The 21,581-nt window shown below is 36.5% G+C and overlaps 1 protein-coding gene across 2 annotated transcripts in view; it reads left to right on the plus strand.

Annotated features, from left to right (window-relative positions):
* VAV3 (vav guanine nucleotide exchange factor 3) overlaps nt 1-21,581 on the plus strand; it is a 417,957-nt gene that overhangs the window by 346,755 nt on the left and 49,621 nt on the right. For both annotated transcript variants that reach the window (XM_032155203.1, XM_032155201.2), the window contains exon 20: nt 1,252-1,388. In XM_032155203.1, coding sequence (XP_032011094.1) covers nt 1,252-1,388 — 137 coding nt within the window. The remainder of the gene's footprint in view (nt 1-1,251; nt 1,389-21,581) is intronic.

Here is a 21,581-nt window from a genome sequence, read left to right on the forward strand (position 1 = left end):
ACAGAAGCAAAGGAGGATGTAGCAACTCCTGACAAGCCTCAGTCAGCTGGGACTCCTGACAAGTCCCGGCAGCTAAACTGGGGTGAAGGGCACAGTGTTTTTCAACCTCTGCCTCCTGATTGGATTGATAAACAAGTATTGACTAAAACTTTTCTAGTCTGTTCAGTTTATAGCCACACTTGTTTTTCTCCCTCTGGCATGGTTGTTCAAAAGAATTTTGAGGACTTTAATAAACTGTTGGCTGAAGCATTTCATGTAGCTTTTGAGATTTTTCTAGGTAACTTGGACATCTAGAGCCGAATGACAGTCATTCATCCTTCTTTACATGTTTAGTGCAGCATTTTCAGCCAGTTACAGCTTCACCATGGTTAGTCATTAGAATAAAAAGTCCTGAAGCATAATAAAGGCTTCAGTCCTTAAATGTGCAAAAAATATCATGTTTATGAGTGGACCTCTCTTAGTTGGGAGCAGTTTCACCTGTAAATGAATAAGTGACTGTGAGGTTGTCCATTGTGACTAGTCTTGCTGCACCCAGACCCATGTTCAATTGAAGCTGCTGTTCTCTCAGAAATGAAATAGTGAACTGAGGCCTTCATTGCGCATTCAAAGAAATACAAAGAGAAGGAATGGATCTGTATTTCAAATATCATTGGTACTATTGGCTTAGACATATTCCCTTTATTGGGTCTGTTTTGCAAGCCTAAATTTGAGCCTGAAGAGTTTCTCCATATAAATGTCTTAAGTATTGCAGTGGCACATCCATCACCTTTTTGCTTTTGAATTACAAAGATAACCTTAAGATATGATCCATATACCGGGCAATGTGATACATACACAGAAAGGGTGAGCCTCCTCAGTGATGAAATCAGCCAGTGCCCAAGAGGAAAGTAATAGGCAGAAAGGATTGAGTTGATGAAAAAATTGATTCTTTTCCATTAAACTGTACGTGATGTGTTTTTTATGAAGCAGGCATCAGCTGAAGGAGAAATATTTTTTCAACAAAAAAGAGATTGATGGTAAGGGAGAAGAAAAGTATGTCAGGGATCATGGGGTAAATATGTGTCTTATTCTATTACCATCTCATATAATGAGAAAGTTGAAAAGCATTCTGTTATGTTTACTTAAAATGTTTACTTGGACTTGGTGGTATTAACACTTTTTAATGTTAATAATGTCATTTTTTGTAAAGTACGTGTAGACTTCACGCATCATTGTTTTCTCAATTCTAAAACTTGTTTGGCTTATTTTCAGGTTTACCAAAGATGCAGGTCATTAGGAACTATTCTGGAACACCACCTCCAGCTCTGCATGAAGGACCCCCTTTACACCTCCAGGCCGGGGATACGGTTGAACTTCTGAAAGGAGATGCACACAGTCTGTTTTGGCAGGTACTATTGTTACAGGAAAGGGGTCCTGATGCAGATCCCAAGAGAGGGTTCTTAAATCTTGCCCAAGAAAGAATTCGGAGCGAGTCCACAGTGCAAAGCAAAAGCAAGTTGATTAAAAAAGTAAAGGAATAAAAGAATGGCTGCTCCGTAGACAGAGCAGCCCCAAGGGTTGCTGGTTGCCCATTTTTATGGTTATTTCTTGATGAAATATTAAACAAGGGGTGGATTATTCATGTCTCCCCTTTTTAGATCATATTGGGTAACTTCTGACGTTGCCATGGCATTTGTAAACTGTCATGGCGCTGATGGGAATGTAGTAGTGAGGACGACCAGAGGTCACTTGGTTTTGGTAGGATTTAGCCAGCTTCTTTACTGCAACCTGTTTTATCAGCAAGGTCTTTATGACCTGTGTCTTGTGCCGACCTCCTATCTCTACTGTGACTTAGAATGTCTTAACTGTCTGGGAATGCAGCCGAGTAGGTTTCAGCCTCATTTTACCCAGCTCCCGTTTAAGATGGAGTTGCTCTGGTTCACACGCCTCTGACACTATCTGAATTACAGTTTGTTAGATTTAATGCATGATTTATTACTGCTTAAAGAAAAATGACTCTTGTCTTTAGAAACTGCATGCTTTCAGCTTCAGAAATTTTACATGATATGCAGAAAATATTTTTTATTAACCTTTTTTATATTTATTAAATGCCAAAGTGGCAACAAAAATTGGAACACTAGAGGAAAATACTATCAGTGCTGTGGGGTCATAATTATCATTTTTATTAAAAATTCCTACTTTACCAGAGCATTTTTTCCAAACCTAGGACCTGTGGGTATGATCTAATTTGCATGGCTTTAATATTAACAGTTCACTTCAGGGGAACTACCTAATTAGCTTGCCTGTGGTCATTTCTGACCATATTTGCTTTTTGCCTACCCACAGTAATACCTGGAGTTCTCAGAGGTGCTCTGGGCATTATTCATAAAATCTATGAAATGTGAAAAGTAAGTGAGTGTGTTGATGTTTGCCCATGATGAAATCTCTCTTGGCCTGTGGACCTTTTTATTTGGTTGAAACTTTTTTTGAACTTAGGTAAATATAGTATCATGTTAAGATTGAATAAAGCTGTTCATTAAATTCCCGAATTTCATGTGTATGTTAGAAATATTTCCCAATGATGTTGAGGAAAGAATTTGTTAAAAAATCTATTGTGCATTGAGGGAAAAATAAGTGAGGGTCAACAGAAAGATTATCATGAGTGAAATGTGGTTAGAGGTAAAGAGAGAGAAATCAGAGAAAAGACTGTTGGATAATAATCAATTGTGCACATGTGGAAGGGACAGCTATTTTATTTGCCTAAATCTGTTTTATTGTCTGTCATCTTGTTATATAAGAATGCCCAAAGATTGAACATTTATCTCTAACCACCATTTCAATTGTGGTAGGCAATGATTTTTCCAAAGCTCCACCATTCTTCTTAAGTATCCACTCCTTCCAAACTTCCTCCTTCCCAGAAAAAGAAAAGAGAGAACAACAGACTTGAATTCTACCAACTCTTCAGACCACTTCTGTGTCTGTCAGCCTAACCAGAAAACATACTTGCATTTGTAGCCATAAGGTTCCTCACATTCAAGACTTATCTTTCTTCTTGGACTTTTTATCCCGTATTCCATCAACTGGCTTTTGACTCCTAAATTTTCAACTTCATTCTCTCCACTGGCTCATTTTCTATAGTATATAAATATGCTCAATCTCCTCCCATATTAAATACATAACTCAGCCTTTTGTCTGGTCATGCCAGACACTCTCTCACCCTCTTCCTCTCCACAACCAAAGCTAAGCTTGTTGGGGAAGTAGTCTATGCTCAATTTCTACCACTCCATGTCCTATTCATAAGGCAGCCTCTTGCTGAAACCACTCCTTCTTGGATCATTAGTGCGACTTTATATAAAAACAGCTTTGAGATGGATGGTAACTGTGCATAGTTTAAGTGTACAATTTGATAAGTTTGAACACACACATCACTATAATCAGGATAATAAACATATCCAATATCATCCCTAAAAGTTTTTGTGCCCCTTGGTAATCCCTCCATCATGCTCCTACCTGTTGCTTTGTTCCGCCTCGCCCAACAACCCTCAGCAACCACGGTTCTGCTTTCAGACTGGAGATGAGTTTGTATTTTTTTTAGAATTTGATGTGCATCACATAGCATGTATTATTTTTTTTGTATGGCTTATTTCACACAACATGATTATCTTGAGATTCCATCATGTTGCTATGTGTAATGATAGTTCTTTTTATTGCTGATTATTGTTCCATGTGTGGAGATAGCACAATTTGTTTACCCGTTAACCTGCTGATGGACTTTCAGGTTGCTACTAGTTTTTGGCTTTTGCAAATAAAGCTTCTATGAACATTCAAATATAATTCTTTGGATGGACATAATGCTTTTATTTTTCTTAGGTACTAATGCCAAGAGGGGAATATATAGATCATATGTGGATATACATTTAAGTTTTTGAGAAATTATTAAATTGTTATTCAAAGTAAGTACCTATACCATGTTACATTTCTCCCAACTGTATTTGTGAGTTCTAGGTGCCTCTTATCCTTGCCAACATTTGGTATGGTCATTCTTTTTTTTTTTTTTTTAAATACAGGGTCTTGCTCTGTTGCCCAGGCTGGAGTATAGTGGTACAATCATAGCTCACTGTAGCCTCAAACTCCTGGGCTCAAGCCATCTTCCCATCTCAGCCTCCTGAGTAGTGGGAACAACAGGCATGTATCACCATGCCTGGCTAAATTTTTAGAGATGGTGTCTAGCTAAGTTGCCCAGGCTATTCTCGAACTCCTGGCCTCAAGCATCCCTCCCACTTCAGCCTGCCAAGTGGCTAGGATTACAAGCATGAGCCAGTCTTTTAAATTTTATTTATTCTAGCAGGCATATAATGGTGTCTCATTGTAGTTTTGATTTGCATTTCGTTAATCATTAATTCATTAATAATGTTGAACATCTTTTTGTGCGCTTATTTACCATCTATATAACTTTGCTGGTGAAGTGCTTGTTCAAATATTTTGTCAGCTTTTTAATGAGCCATGCATTTTTTTATTATTTGGCTTTGAGAGCTCCCTAGATATTTTGGGTAAAAGTCCTTCATAAAATACTTTATTTCCATATACTTCTCCTAACCTGTGGCTTTTTTTTTTTTACTCTCTTGATAATGTTATACATAGAGCAGAAGTTTTTACCTTTGATGTAGTCCAATTTGTTAATTTGTTCTTTGTATGGATCATGCTAAAGGTATTACATCTAACAAATCTTTGCCTACCCCAAAGTTACAAAGACATTCTCCTTTGTTATCTTCTAGAAGCCTTATAGTTTTAGGTTTTACATTTAGATTTATGATTCATTTGAGGTTTTTTTTTTGTATATGGTAATAATGGCAGGGTTTTTTTACATATGGATATTTAGGTGTTCCAGCAGCATTTGTTGAAAATGCAATCATTTCTCCACTGGACTGCCTTTGTAAGTTTGTAGATAATGTGTTGTCCGTACATATGTGTGTATATATATCTTTATGTGTATGTGCACATATATTTATATGTACTATATATGTGTATATATATCTTTATATATGTGTATATATGTCTTTGTGTGTGTGTATCTTTATATGTGTGTATATATATCTATATGTGTGTGTATATATATCTTTATATATATGTATATGTAGGTCTGTTTCTGGACTCTATTTTGTTACATTGATTTCTTTGTCCATCTTTTTACCAATGTGATACTGTCTTGATTACTGCAGCTAATAAGACGTCTTGAAGTCAATGTTAGTCCACATTTGTTCTTTTCCTTTTTTCATAGGTGTTTTGGGTTTTCTTGGTCCTTTGCATGTCATATGAATTTTGCAATCACCTTGTCAACTTCACCAATAAAAAATCTTGTTGAGATTTTGATTGGAATCACATTGAATTGTAGATCAATATAGGAAAATTGACATCCTAACAAGATTGAGTCTTCTAGTCACTGAACATACTATACTCCTCATCTTTTTAGGTCTTTAATTCTCAGAAGTGTTTTGCAGTTTTCAGAGTTAAGGTCATATACATCTTTTGTCATATTTATCTGTAATTATTTCATATTTCATTTTGATGCCATTATAAATGAGTTTTAAAATTTTAATTTCTATTGTTCATTGCGAGATAGAGAAATACAATTGATTTTTGCATGTTGATCTCTTATTCTTTAACTCTTATTAAATTCACTTGTTCTTGTAGCTTTCCTTGTGTAGAGTCCAGCAGATTTTGTAATATAGACGCCATGTTGCCAATTAATAAATGGTTTTACTTCTTCCTTTGCAACCTGATTGCCTTTTATTTCTTTTTCTTGACTTGTAGCGATGGCTAGAATGTCCAGTAAAATGTCAAATAGAAGTCATGAGAGAGAATATCCTTGCCTTATTCCTGATCTTAGAGGAAAAACATTAAGTCTCGTACCATTAAGCATGACATTATCTGTAGTTTCTCATAAACGCCCTTCATTAAGTTGAGGACATTGCCTTCTATTCCTAGTTTGCTGCAAGTTTTCATCAGTAATAGATGTCGGATTTTTCTCAAATGCTCTTCTGCATCCATTGAAATGATGATATAATTTTTTATTTTTATTTATGTGGCAAATTTGACTTTCATATGTTAAATCAATATTTATTTTCTATGATTAAATCCCAAGTGGCAATTATTTATTATCCTTTTTATGTATTGTTTCATTTTCATGTAACACCTTTGTCTGGTTTGGGTAATAATATAATGTTCAAGGAATGAATTGGGATCTAGTCCCTTCTCTTCAATTTTCTAAAAGAGATTTATAGAATTAGCATTATTTCTTCCTGAAGTGTTTCGTGGAATTTACTAGGGAAGCTATCTAGGCCTAGAGTTTCCTTAGTAGAAGGTTTTGTTTTGTTGTTTGTTTGTTTATTTTGAGACGGAGTCTCGCTCTGTCACCCAGGCTGGAGAGGCTGGAGTGCAGCGGCAGGATCTTGGCTCACTGCAGCCTCTGCCTCCTAGGTTCAAGCAATTCTCATGCCTCAGCCACGAGTAGCTGGGATTACAGGTGAACGTCACCATGCCTGGCTAATTTTTGTACTTTTGGTAGAAACGAAGTTTCGCCATGTTGCCCAGGCTGGTCTCAAACTCCTGACCTCAAGTGATCTGCCCTCCTCAGCCTCCCAAAGTGCTAGGATTACAGGCGTGAGTCAGCACGCCTGGCCTAGAAGTTTAAAAAAAAAAAATTATAAAACAAACATAGGGCTATTCAGGTTACTTGCTTCTTCTCCTCGAGTGAGTTTCGTAGATTGTGGTTTTCAAGGAATTTGTCCATTTTGTCTAAGTTGTCAAATTTAATGGCATGACTTTTTATTCATAATATTTCTTCATTATCCTTTTAATGTCTATAGAATCTGTGGTTGTATTATCTGTCTCATTCCCGATATCAGTAATGTATCTTTTTTTGCCTGGTCAACCCGACTAGATAGGTATGCATTTTACTTGTCTTCTAATAGAACCAACTTTTGGCTTTATTGGTTCTTTTGTTTTTTTCCTCTATCATCAATTTCTGCTCTGATTTTTATTACTTTCTTTCTATTCTTTTGGGCTTAATTTGCTCTTCTTTTGCTAGTTTGTTAAGGTAGGGTGTTTGCTCACTGATTTGTGTACTTCCCTTTATTTTGCTACTATATTTAGTTAGTACTGCAAATTTCTTTCTAAGTGCTACTTTGCTGCCTTCCCAAAATTTTACAAAGCTGTGTATTTTCATTTTCAGTCAGTTCAAAATACAGATGGTCCTTGACTTACGATGGTTTGATTTAATGATTTTTCAACTTTACGATGGTGTAAAAATGATACACGTGCAGTAGAAACTATACTTGGAGGACCCATGCAACCATTCTGTTTTTCACTTTCAGTATAGTATTCAATAAATTATATCAGTTTTCAATATTTTATTATAAAATAAACTTTGTGTTGTATTATTTTGCCCAACTGCAGGCTAATATAATTATTTTAAGCATGTTTAAGGTAGGCTAGGCTAAGCTATGATGTTCAGTACAGTAGATGTATTAAATGCATTTTTGACTTATGATATTTTCATAAGTTTATCAGGGCATAACCCCATTATAAGTCAAGGAGCATCTGTACTTCCTAATTGCTCTTTCAGTTTCTTCATATAGATTGCTTAGAAATACATTAATTAGCTTTGAACTATTTAGGGATTGCCCAGACATATTTAGAATTATTTTATGGCCCATCTCCACTGTGGAGTTTCTATTCTAATCCGCTGTTGCATGACATCTGAGATTACCTTCTAACTGATTTCCTCACCTCCAGAATCTTATGGTTTATCGTGGCCATAATCCACACCACTGCAAAATTCAAATGCAATTCCATAATTTCTTGTTAAAGTCTTTCAGTGTCTTCTAACCAGTCAGAATTGCCTCTTATTTATTCTTTCCTTATAGTAATGATGACAACAATAGCACCAACAACTAATGTTCACTATACATTTTTATGTACGGGGTAGAGTTTTAGAATATCTTTGTTAATACCCATGATACTAATGAAAATTCTGTAAAATGAATTACTATTATTATCCTCAATTTATAGATGAGTGAACTGAGGCACTGTGAGGTTGAATAGCCTGCCCAAAGACATACAGCTAGTAACTTAGCAGAGCTGTTATTTAGACATAGGAATTCTGGCCAAGAGTCCAAGCTCTTTACTATTACACTCTACCACTTCTTTTACAATCATGTTATTTATGATGAAGCTCATGCTGCCTTCCTAAACTTCATGCACCTTAGGGATATTGGGATGGTGGCTGTCTTTATGCTAATTAAAGAAACTAGTTTTGTGAGTTTCTTTCACTGTCACCATCAAATTTGTTACAGTGTTTCAGTTTTGTGATTTTTTTTATTATACTTTAAGTTTTAGGGTACATGTGCACAACGTGCAGGTTTGTTATGTATGTATACATGTGCCATGTTGGTGTGCTGCACCCATTAACTCGTCATTTAACGTTAGGTATATTTCCTAGTGCTATCCCTCCCCCCTCCCCCAACCCCACAACAGGCCCAGGTGTGTGATGTTCCCCTTCCTGTGTCCATGTGTTCTCATTGTTCAATTCCCACCTATGAGTGAGAACATGCGGTGTTTTTTTGTCCTTGCGGTAATTTGCTGAGAATGATGGTTTCCAGCTTCATCCATGTCCCTACAAAAGACATGAACTCATCATTTTTATGGCTGCATAGTATTCCATGGTGTATATGTGCCACATTTTCTTAATCCAGTCTATCATTGTTGGACATTTGGGTTGGTTCCAAGTCTTTGCTATTGCGAATAGTGCTGCAATAATCATACGTGGGCATGTGTCTTTATAGCAGCATGATTTATAATCCTTTGGGTATATACCCAGTAATGGGATGGCTGGTTCAAATGGTATTTCCAGTTCTAGATCCCTGAGGAGTCGCCACACCGACTTCCACAATGGTTGAACTAGTTTACAGGCCCACCAACAGTGTAAAAGTGTTCCTATTTCTCCACATCCTCTCCAGCACCTGTTGTTTCCTGACTTTTTAATGATCACCATTGTAACTGGTGTGAGATGGTATCTTATTGTGGTTTTGATTTGCATTTCTCTGATGACCAGTGATGATGAGCATTTTTTCATGTGTCTTTTGGCTGCATAAATGTCTTCTTTTGAGAAGTGTCTGTTCATATCCTTTGCCCACTTTTTGATGGGGTTGTTTGTTTTTTTCTTGTAAATTTGTTGGAGTTCATTGTAGATTCTGGATATTAGCCCTTTGTCAGATGAGTAGGTTGCAAAAATTTTCGCCCATTCTGTAGGTTGCCTGTTCACTCTGATGGTGGTTTCTTTTGCTATGCAGAAGCTCTTTAGTTTAATGAGATCCCATTTGTCAATTTTGGCTTTTGTTCCCATTGCTTTTGGTGTTTTAGACATGAAGTCCTTGCCCATGCCTATGTCCTGAATGGTATTGCCTAGGTTTTCTTCTGGGTTTTTATGGTTTTAGGTCTAACATGTAAGTCTTTAATCCATCTTGAATTAATTTTTGTATGAGGTGTAAGGAAGGGATCCAGTTTCAGCTTTCTACATATGGCTAGCCAGTTTCCCAGCACCATTTATTAAATAGGGAATCGTTTCCCCATTTCTTGTTTTTGTCAGTTTGTCAAAGATCAGATGGTTGTAGATATGTGGCATTATTTCTGAGGGCTCTGTTCTGTTCCATTTGTCTATCTCTCTGTTGTGGTACCAGTACCATGCTGTTTTGGTTACTGTAGCCTTGTAGTAGAGTTAAAAGTCAGGTAGCGTGATGCCTCCAGCTTTGTTCTTTTGGCTTAGGATTGACTTGGCGATGCGGGCTCTGTTTTGGTTCCATATGAACTTTCAAGTAGTTTTTTCCAATTCTGTGAAGAAAGTCATTGGTAGCTTGATGGGGATGGCATTGAATCTATAAATTACCTTGGGCAGTATGGCCATTTTCACAATATTGATTCTTCCTACCCAGTTTTGTGATTATTATACAACAATGTATTATTTTTCATAATGCTGTGGGTGATAAGGTGGTTCTTCTTCAGTTGATGGTTGGGGTGGTAGGAGCAGCTGTAAGGTCCCGAATGCCCGTGTCCACAGGATTGGCAGTTAGTGTTAGCCTCTGACTAGGAACTCAGCAGGGGCTGTCTGCACATTGACCTCTTCAGTGGTTCCTTATCTTCCTCACAGCATGGTGATCTCAGGGTACTTAGACTTCCTATATGGTAGCTGGCTCCCAAGAGTGTAAAAGTGGAAACTTCTGGACCTTCTTAAGCCTAAACACCAGAACTGGTGCAGAATTTCTTTTGCCACTTTTTGTTGGTTAAAGCAAGACATGGTCAGCCCAGATACAAGAGGAAGGGGACCATACCAATCAAATACCAGGAGGTGTGGTTCACCAGGGTACCAAAATAACAGTGTGCCACAGACAGAAAACATTTTGAAGCCGCGTGAGCAGCCCTAAGAATAAACTGGTTTTGTGAGCTGTTCCAAGGGCACTGAAAGCCAATCAGTTTTTCTTTTTTTTTTTCTTTTTTTTATTATAATTTAGGTTTTAGGGTACATGTGCACAATGTGCAGGTTTGTTACATATGTATCCATGTGCCATGTTGATTTCCTGTACCCATTAACAAAGAAAGAGCCAGGAAGTAGTCAAGCCAACCACAAAATGTTGAAGATCTTGGTGCGTATAAGTGGCTTGCAAAGTGTGGTGTTTGAGATCACTCTGAAGGTCACCCAGGATTCCTAGAATCATGCCTAATGTATGCTTAGAGGGATTTAGCTTTAAAAAGATAATTTTGGAATTCATATTTTTCTAACCAAGCTCTCTGTTCCTTTCCATCTTTTTTTATTAAACCTTAGATTTGTAAAACTTAATTGTGTATAGTATCTTTTTTCATTTATTCACTAATTTTTCCTACCACAGTAGGTTTAGATGGCGCTTTCAATTATTTTCATGTTTTGAGATTATTTCCTTCATTCCTCACAGCCACATAATGTTAAAAGTAGAACTATAATTGAGATTCTGTGACAACTAGCCCAGTGCCATTTTTTACTAAATGTTACTGCCTCCTATTCTTTCTAGACAAAAAGACATTATTAGTTGTCATTTCCTTTCAGCAGCCTATAAACTTGAAGATTTTCTGGTATAGTATTAGAATGGTTTTGGAGACACTTAGGAGAATCATAGGAGAAATGAGAACCTGTGGTTGACAAGATATGTGGGTATGTCTGGGGTATATGTAATGATTAGAAACAAGTAAGGCTAATGTTTAGAACAGAGAAAAACAATTAACACATTTATTTCAGATAACAAGTATGCATTGAGTGCCAACTCTGTTCACTACTCAGACACTGCTCACACTTCAATTATCAATTCCTATCATTGGTTTGACATTAGGTCTCCTGTCTTTAGAAGAACTGTTTTGCTTGCCAGCGGCCAGTAATATGTTGGAATTTTTGCACACATATTTAAAGTTCATCTAGTGTTTCCCATACAGATGTAACTTGGGTCAGAATTGTGTTACGGATACTTCTAAGCCAATCAAAGAATTTTTAGCCAACAAATGCTAGTTTTATTGAAATGAACCACTGGCAGTATGAGAAAAACTAAATTCAAGTCATGTATCTGTAGCCAAATAGCTATATGGCTTTGGTCAAGTCATTTAATCACTATATAGCTTAGTTTCTTCATGTGTTACCTGAGCGGGGCTATACCAGAGCAGTGCTTACCACCCTGACTGAATCACCTGGGGAGCTTTGAATAATGTCAACACACAGCCTCACTTCCAGAGATTAAGACACAGATGGCCTTGGTTGAGCCCAGGCATAAGTAGGTTGTATAAAACCCCAGATGAATCTAATGTGAACCATTGATTTGATGATCTAATTGGTAAGAGTCCATGGTAATTTTGACATTATCCCCAGCTCACTGGTTGGTAATTGGTATTATTAAACATAACTACAAAATAAGGTGTTACAATACTTTGGCTTTGATAGTTACCAAATAAGGGGTACCTTTTTGACAAATTAGTGTATGATTTAAAAAATCACTTGCTAAACAATCTTTGTACTGAACTTCATATAGTCTTCTCTAATTGAAAAAGCACTGAAGATCTTACAGTGTCATGGTTAAATTAGCTTTTGTTTCATAGACTGGACATATGGAGGGTACATGTAGGAAACTGGGTTGAATCTGTACTTACTCAGTGGCGTAATCTGGAATGCCATGTTTTTTAAAAAATTCTGAGCAAAGACCTTTCCTCCTTAGGTCTAAATGTGGAATCATGTACTGGTTGATCCTTTGAAGCCATGTGTGTCTTTAGGCATGTTTACAGTGGTCCCTTTTATGTTAATCTGCTGATTTTCATACTCAAAGAAGACATGTACTTTATGGCTTGAATCCTAAAATATGTGACTCCCCCACTGGGGATGTTTTTTAATTGTTTTTGAGAACATAGTTTTTAAGCACCTCTTTTTGGTTCCTTCCTAATCTTCAGAGTATACATACTTAGCTCTGGAGAAGCAAGTTATGTGTTTAGGAAATGCTAGCTTATTTTGCTGAGTGTTACTGACTCTGCCATATATTAGCAGTGTGACTTTAAATAGATTACTTACTCTGAAGAGGGCCTTAGTTTTATCTGTAAAGTGGAAGTAACAATCACCGCATACAAAATAAAACAAATACACAAAGGAGTTCCAGCACAGTGCCCATTAAATAGTGGCTCCTATCCATCCATCCATCCATCCATCCATCCACCCATCCATTCTTCCATCCTTTTATCCTACCATTCATCCATTCAGATACTTATAAAGTGCCTACTATGTGACTGATTGTGTTTCATGTTCATCATGAAACATCAACCAGAAACTAGAAAACTCGTTTCTAACCTGGAGGCCTCCATGATGTAAGGAATGATCAGAACTCAGGATAGGTAATGCACCTGGTTTTTATTTTGAGTTTTTTTATGAAGGTTTTTGTAAATCATATTGTTGCAAATATTTCTAGTGTTAAACCTATAGATAAAAATCTAGAAAACTTATTGAGATGTTACAATGGCTTTGTGTTTGATTTCAAAAATGTCTTTGTACCAGTTAGGTGCTTTGGCTTATTTGGAAATTTTTGAGAAGTTATGCTTTCTGACCTGTTTTTTCTGTTTTTGCAAGTTGATGACTTCACTCATTAGTGTGGGAAGTCAGATTTTGTAGTAGACTGTCATGTTTTCCACATACTCTATGTCAGGAGAATACAAATTATCCTCTACTATATATCAGGAACTTTCTTTCTTTGAATAGCTATTAATTTAGTCTGTATTATTATTACAACAACAGTAATTTCTAATGCTATTGAATGAATGGGCTATCTGCATTTTCATTATTACTTCTTTCAAACAATGAATTATCAGTTGAGCTGTAAAAATGTACTGTGTTCAATCTTTGCATTTCAGGATTCATTTTGGCAGCATTTTCTTTTCTTCTTTGTCTTCTTTTTTTCTTCCTCTTTCCTTGAAAGCTCTATAAAATTGCCTTCAAGTGAAATGAATATAAAATAGGAAATTGGCCATTTGGGGCACATTTTCTAGTGCAGGTGTAAGGCATAGTTTTTACTAAGCGTAACAACATGCAGGACAATTCTGATCATGTCATCCAATTGATGATGATAAACATGTTGCTTTTAAGTCTTTGTTGCAATATGTGATAATAAAGTCTTAGTAACTCCTGAGAATATCCTTCATGCTGGAAGAAATTGTTCATATTACAAACTTTATTTTCCCAGAAAAGATAACTATACTTATCACAAAGGAAGAGAGGGCAAGACAGAGAAACAGGCAAATGTAAAATTAAGCCATATCATCTATGGTTTCTATTACAATAGAGTGCATAGAAAACATAGAAATATGTGTTTTCTTCTTGGAATAAAGACTGTGAAACAATGAGGATTCTGTGTCTTATATCATGGGGTTTTATTTGCTCCATTGTCATTTATGAATATCCAAATGTTCCACAGGGAGAATTTTGCAAGCTAATTGGAACCAAAAGGCAATTATAAGCAGTAGAACTTTAATCAGTGCCAAAAATAATATATATTTTTATCCACAATGAAAGTTAAATAACTTAGAAAATAGTTGTGATACTTCACGCTTACTAATCATGCATCTACATGATCTTTGTTCTAAGAAGTGAAAATGTTTTTACGCACATTCTGATTAATTCACAAGGTCTTCATAAAGAGGGTAAATGGAAAATCATGTTACCTTCACTTAGAACTGTGACTTTAAAGGGCCAAATTTATGACCTGTTTATAAAATTGCAGTTGTAGAGTTAAAACTAGAGTCCTTTTCAGACTTTTGTTCTCCTACTTTAGTTCTATATGTTAAACCATTGTACTTTGTTTTAGGAGAGTCATTTAATTTTCTAACACCTCTAAGAAAAACACACTTTTAAAGGCAGTTTTGTTCTTTTTTGGTAGAAAAAATAGGAAACAAAACATCACTTTATGTATAACTTTTTGTGTAACAGGGAAAGTCACACAGAAAATAAAAAGTCAGAAAGCAAGTTGAGCTTAGAGAGAACTTGGAGGTTCTCAGGAGGAAGGAAGCATTTCTAGTCATGCTGATTTCAGAGGCAACAAACCTGGGGGCTGGTGAGCTCTTGACTTGGCCAGAGGCAACCAGGTGCTGGATTCTCCGCTGCCATCCTCTCAGCCATCCAGACACAACGGTGATGAATGTTCTGTAAGCTGGCCCTTGTCTTAGTTTACCTTGTCAAGAATTTTTACTTCCCACAGGACTGCTGTATTTGGTCTTCAAACAGTCCAGGTGACTCTCTTTTTTTACAGATATTTTTTCTTCATTTTAAGCTGAATAGAAAAATGAAGGACTGATTAGGGGGATCTTTTTCACAGGAAACTTGTTTTCTCAAACCTCCAACCATTGATGTATGTGTTACCCTCTTCCTGGTTTTCCCTTTCACCCCTGTTCTGTCAGCTAAATCCTTCCTTATCATCAAGGCACAATACTGGTCGCCTTTTCTGACATCTTCTCAGAACCAAAAAGCCTTCTATCATAACACCCATCATACTGTGTCCTAAGGGTCTTTTTATCCTTCTTCCTGCCTGGTTAGAGCACTCCAGAAATATAAAAGCTATGGGTTTCATTACTTTATCTCAGTTCCTAGAATAAAATAGGCATTCAGTCCATAAGTCTGGAATGAATAAGCCTATTCAGAGTTGTGATCTCCATAAGGTGTTATTTACAAGTTGTAAAAGGAATTGTTTATTAAATTATACTTTATGATGTCATTTGAAAGACCATTAAAGTATTTATTCATCTTGTCAGATTTAAATGTGTCTTTTTTCTCTCAGAATAATTTTAAAACTACTTAACGTTGTTTCCTCAAATTTCTCATCTATAAAATGAGATTTTAATTCTTAAATGACTCATGGAGTGTTGTGAGAATCATAGGAAGTAAACTTGAAAAGAGATTGAAAAGGAGAAAAAAGTGTATTTGGGTATAATGATTAATGATTTTGAAAGACGTGCTTTATTTTCCAGAAATGGAAAAATGATAATCAGGTATTTTTTGTTTCTGGTTTTGTTTTTAGGTTTCCTCTTCCCCATATTTAATGTGAAGAGTCTCACTGGCACATATGGTCTCATAGAAGACTATTCTGCCTTCCCAATCCTCATACCCAGTTTTTGAAATTTCTTTAATCAGAGATTAAACTTTTTACTTCATAATTAGACATAAAAATGCAAATGATCAATTCTGAAGACATTGGTTGATTTAAATAATCATCAGGGTAAAAATCATGAGCCCTTTTCTCAGAGCAGGTTTGATTGAGGAAGACCCAGGGTACCTCACAGAGAGTGATGGAGACGGGGAAGGAAAGAGAAAGATAGGGGTTTACAGAAAACATACGTTGCCTAGGGAATGTGACTGAGAACATAAGTGATCTGTGCAGTAACGCACAACTCAGAAACCCTCTGAGCCTGGAGAAGGGAGGTGCAGCTGAATGGAGTTAGTAGATCTTTCCCTCCAGCACCTCTCCCTGAAACTTCAGAAGTCAGTCACTTCAAAGGATTATTTTCCTTTGCCCTAGATTAAAAGGAGACTTCTAATCCTTTCTAGACCACACAACAATGTTAGCTCCAGTAGAATTTTCTAAAGCTGTGTATTTTTCCTCCTGATCTGAAATTCAAGTGTTAGTCTGCATCATCGTCAGAGGCAAATAAGAACATTACAGAAATGTAAGAAAGAATCAGATCTCCTTTGTACCGGACACCAAAAGACTCATTGCCTTGGGTTATAAACCAGACAGTAAACATCTCTGGGAACTGGTAAGTGTTTTTCCCCTTCAGATTCCTATCCAAGGGTGTTTCTTCATGATGTCTCAAACTCAGATTTTATCATGGCAATGATCCTTTTAAGGCAGTGTTGGAGCTTGTTTTCCCGGTGTCCTGCTATTCATCTTGGCTTTTCTTCTAAACTGCCTCTCACCACTGATGTATTAGCCCCATCCCTTGTGTAAAATCAGTAGAAGCCAAGGCAGAATTGAAACTGTGGCCTTGGGGATAAAAAGCTACGTGAAAGTATAGAGGCTCAGTCGGCATTAGTATGTCCTGTAATCATGAGACCTTGATTTTGACAGGTATTTGCCTGTAAATACTGAGTTAAATAAGAGTCCCTAATTACAGGAAAGGAGAAAAAGGCAGTGTGTGACTGCACTAGAACAAGGGAGGCCTTGGGAGAGATGATTCTAGGAGATAATAGGCATTAGTAAAGGCCTGTAAGAAACATTTTCCCTGGGTGATTATCAACTGGCTTTGATTAAATAGATCATAAACTGAGTTTGCAGGAATATTTCCAAGTATACAGACTGTATTATGGGAATTGGCAGGCCTCCTGACAAAGTGGGTGAGGTCCTAATTGTTAATTCTCAAGATGGGCATTTTTGGTTAACAATTCTTGTATTTTTCCAATACTTGGTACAGTGCAGTGTAGGTTGTAATGTACTTAGATGAGGACACTGCCATCTAAGTAGAAGTTCAGACAATGAAGTATTATCTCTTTTTTTTCTGGAGGGTAAGGGAGTAACATTATGGGAGAAAGTTCTGAGAAATTCTGTTGTGGTCCTTTTTCTTCCATTATTTTATTACTATATAAGCTACATTCTGCCATAATGACTAAAAGTTTGTGTCAATCACAGAATACTTTCAGTGGGCCATGAATTTGGAATTCCATCTGACATGATTATTGATTTGATACCACAAGTGTTTTCAGTAGAGTATGCATGTGCACATGCCCTTAAGAATTGTGGCCAAATAATTTATCAAATTATAACATATATTGAATTTTAATTATTCATGATAATTTGAATTCCTGAAGAATGAATTAATGAATGCAATTTCTAGCAAATCAACCTTTATGTGCTTCGGAAAATAGACCGCTTCACACTGAGTTAAAAATGTCACTAAGAAGCTGAAATGTCCTTGTCTTCTGTAAATAAATGCTATGAGGTTAAATTACTGGCCTGGCACAGTGGCTCATGCCTGTAATCCCAACACTTTGGGAGGCTGGGGCGAGTGGATGATTTGAGGTCAGGAGTTTGAAACCAGCCTGGCCAACATGGTGAAACCCCATCTCTACTAAAAATACAAAGATTAGCCGGGCATGGTGGTGTGTGCCTGTAATCCCAGCTACTCGGGAGACTGAGGCAGGAGAATCACTTGAGCCCGGGAGGCGGAGGTTGCAGTGAGCAGAGATCGTGCCACTGCACTCCAGCCTGGGCAGCAGAGTGAGATGCCATCCCAAAAAGAAAAAAAAAACGATTAAATTACTGACACACATTATCCCTAATTAAGAATTTGTGGATCGAATATTTTTTGGCCAACCATGACTGAGTGGAGTACTGTGGGGGCATTGCAAAAGTGCTTATATAATATAAGCAAAGAACATTGGTGGTAGCCGAGACATTGGAAACCCTTAGGTCATGCTCTCTGTTTCACAGGTGAAGATAATGAAGCCAAGAAGGGTTGAATGACCTATTCAATATCAGAAGGCCAAAAATAAAACCCAGGCTCCCAACTCCCTAATTGTATCAAATTATCACCTCACAGGTTTTTTCCTGATCAAAAATATCACAAAAAATCTATGAAAATATCCAAAGCAAAAGTGAATTAAGGAAATGGCATTGTCTGAATGAGATCCTTGAAGATCGTGTCCATGTCTGTTCATTTTTTATTCCTTAGTATGTAACACAGTGCCTTGTGCATATTAGGACGTCAATAAACTTTTCTTTAAAGCATTACTTTTGCTCTTAGTAGAAAAGTAACATTCTTTAAAAATATCTCATGCTGTCATGAGCATTTAGTGTATATGGTGCTATGACTCAGAATATTTTCTTTGTAATTAGTTATGATTAAAATTGCCAAGGATAGAAAAACAGTCATTTGTTGTCTGCCAGTATTAGAAAAGCAAATTTCTTTGGACCTTTGTTAAGCTGGGATTGGTTTTGGGTTATATGGCTTCTCACCAAGATGTGGTAGAACCTGATTCTTTCCAGATTTTGTATTGAGTAACAACGTGGGTTTTGGCTTACCTACATGTAGACTGGTTTTTGCTTGCTGAATTTTTTTTTCTATCATTAAAGGTATTATCTTGCTTCCTTCACACACACACACACACACACACACACACACACACACACACACACACCACACACACACACACACACACACACACACACACACACACACACACACAGTCATAAGACTATAATTTAGGATTGTATCATGTACATCCCACCCAGTGAGACTTTGGAGAAAAAGCATTAAGACACCCATGATCAGAGGATTCCCTTTCTTGCTGCAGAAACACAGGGACCTCACCACATACATTTTTGAGTAACAGGAAAAACACTCGGTAAAGTCTCGTTCCAGGGTTGTATTCATCTCAAATCTAATAAGTGTAGATGTACAGCTTATGGCTTTTAGTGGGTTTTTTTTCTCAGTATACATTTCACAACTTTTAATTTTTAAGGGTTTTGATGCTTCCATCTGCCAAAATTTCAGAGATGTAGTAAATATAATTTTGTGTGAATTGGAAAAACCATCAACTATAATTGAAGCCTTTGTCATGTATTTTGATGACTCGATGCAATTATAAACCCATACAAATTGAAGGTAAATTTAATTTCAGAGATCCTAGACCAAGGTACAAGTTTCTTAGACTTATTCAGAATTCTAAACCAATGACAGCCACTTTACAAGAGAACTATGCCAGAGAGATGGACATTTTGTACTGTCTTTTGAACAACCTCATGAACTTTCACTGTTTATACATTGGACAAAAGTTAAGGATCATATCCCCTTTTGACTAAGAAATAACCAAAATGCATAGCTTATGGTTTTGTTCTTTTGTATGTGCACATGAGTATTTTGGAATTAATGGTAGTGGCCGTCATATAACCATATGCAGTTATGTTTGGCAAGTTTTCAAAGTGTTCACTGGTAGAAAATGCATATCTTACTCATCATATAGGAGGCAATTAACAATGAAAGAGTATGTGTACTGCCAAGAAAGCATTTGAATAAAGGAATGGACTATCGGGAATATAATAGTTCCTGTTCAGGTGAAAGTGATATGAGAGTGCATGTTCCTTGCGGCTTAGCAAGTTTACTGAAATATAAAGAGAGTGGTAGGATTGTACATAGGATTAGACATTTCTCTTTTAATAACACATGTATGGGCCAAATAAAACAGGAGAACTTAGAAATGAAATAACTGATTGACAATAATCAAAAAGGAATATTATGGATAAAATAAAACAAGTATTTAGCATTTGCAAAGTACTTTCATGCATATTAATTCTTTGATCCTTGTAACAACCTGGTGAGGCATGTGTGGCAGATCTTGTCATCATCTCTGTTTTACCACTGAGACTTGCAAAAGGTTGCACATCTTTTTATAGCAGAGCTAGAAATAGAACAAGCTCTTCTGATGACACATCCTATGATACTGCCTTTCTGTGTTTTCCAAGAACTATCCCTTATATATATGTAACTGATGATGGTTACAATATGGCTGCAACTGTGATTAAAAATCTCTCCTTACCAAAGGCCAGTTTCTGACTGGGTCTTTTCCTGATCACCTCCTCTTTGCTGTTTTTTTTTTCTTTTATTACATGTCCTCACAAACTTCATCAGAATAATTCCAAAAATAGTGTGTTCATCTTTCTGTCCATCCTTCCTTCCATCTGCCCATCCAATCAATAAACTAATTTGTGTGTACAGTGTGTTCATCTATACTCCCATTATTCATGGCCATGCTGTACATCTTCTTTCCCCAAGCACTCAACCTATGTATTTCTGACAGCGGGAAGTGACTGGGCAGGGTGACAGTTGCTCTGACCATTACCCATGTGTGTGATAAATTGCTTAGTAATCTCCACAGCACCATCGTGCATATATTGAGAGTGTTTAGGGCATTGTAACTTGGGAGAATTTCCAATCATTCATAAATAATCATTAATCTGTCCCTTTTACATTCAGCTTTCCACATCTGTTTCAAATTGTTCAGTGCTATTCCAGGAGTGCATTAAAGCTCCAATCCAGGTAGTATTAAGGGGATAAATGAGCCACAGAGAAGAGACACTGTATTTTTCTCAAAGCAATTCTTTCTCCTTTTTACAGAGTTAGGAGCCAAGCAATTTACGATTAAGATTTTCAGAAGATATGCTTTGTCATTTTAAGCCATCCCTGTCTGTGGGTTTAAAAATGAGGTTTTAGCTCTAGCATCCTGGCATACCTTAATGTATTTCTGTGTACAGGTAGATTGTGCGTATCATTTCTACCAGCAAACCTGAAGTAGTTTTAATTCATTATGGTTCAGTGTGGATTCTTATTGAAGAAAAATGAAGAATAGTTAAAACCTAAGGTCAGTTAGAAATAAATAAGTGCCTGAGTATGCATTTATGTTTGTGATGTTCGGGAATGTCAGAGGAAGTTGTCAACAATTTTAGTTTGATACATTTTCTACAGAAAAAAAAATTGCTTTTCAGGAAAAAGGCATTGTTATTTTATGCATTATAATTTAATGTTATGTTGCTTTATGTCTGCTCCAGGTAATTGAATAAAAATTATAAAGGTGCATTTTTTTCTTACCATATAGTACCCATAAGCTATTTTCTCAGGTGCTTTCCAAAGAATGTATTTTCATAAGAATGACCCAACCTGTACTGTTGGATTTACAAAAGTCTCATCACATAGTACAGAGATGCCCTGCAGAATAAATGCATATAAAGATAGCACCGTATGGAATATCAGATGACATGTAAGTGTGAGAGAGGAATGTTTTCAAGTTGACTTTGAAGATGTTCAGGGACTTACAGAACAAATATGAGGCAGGAGGATAACGAAAAGATGATTCCCTATCTTTGGCATTTGTAATACTCATAAAAGGGATGACAAGCTGATTATCTGACCTAGAATAAAATGCCCACACAGTAATGTAAAGAAGAAGGAAATTCAGTTGCATGTCTGTCACCAAGGTTAGTAAAAACCTCATATCATCACATAAAGTGCACGAA

This window comes from Hylobates moloch, unplaced genomic scaffold (assembly GCF_009828535.3).
Source record: "Hylobates moloch isolate HMO894 unplaced genomic scaffold, HMol_V3 SCAFFOLD_5, whole genome shotgun sequence".
Lineage (NCBI taxonomy): Eukaryota > Metazoa > Chordata > Mammalia > Primates > Hylobatidae > Hylobates > Hylobates moloch.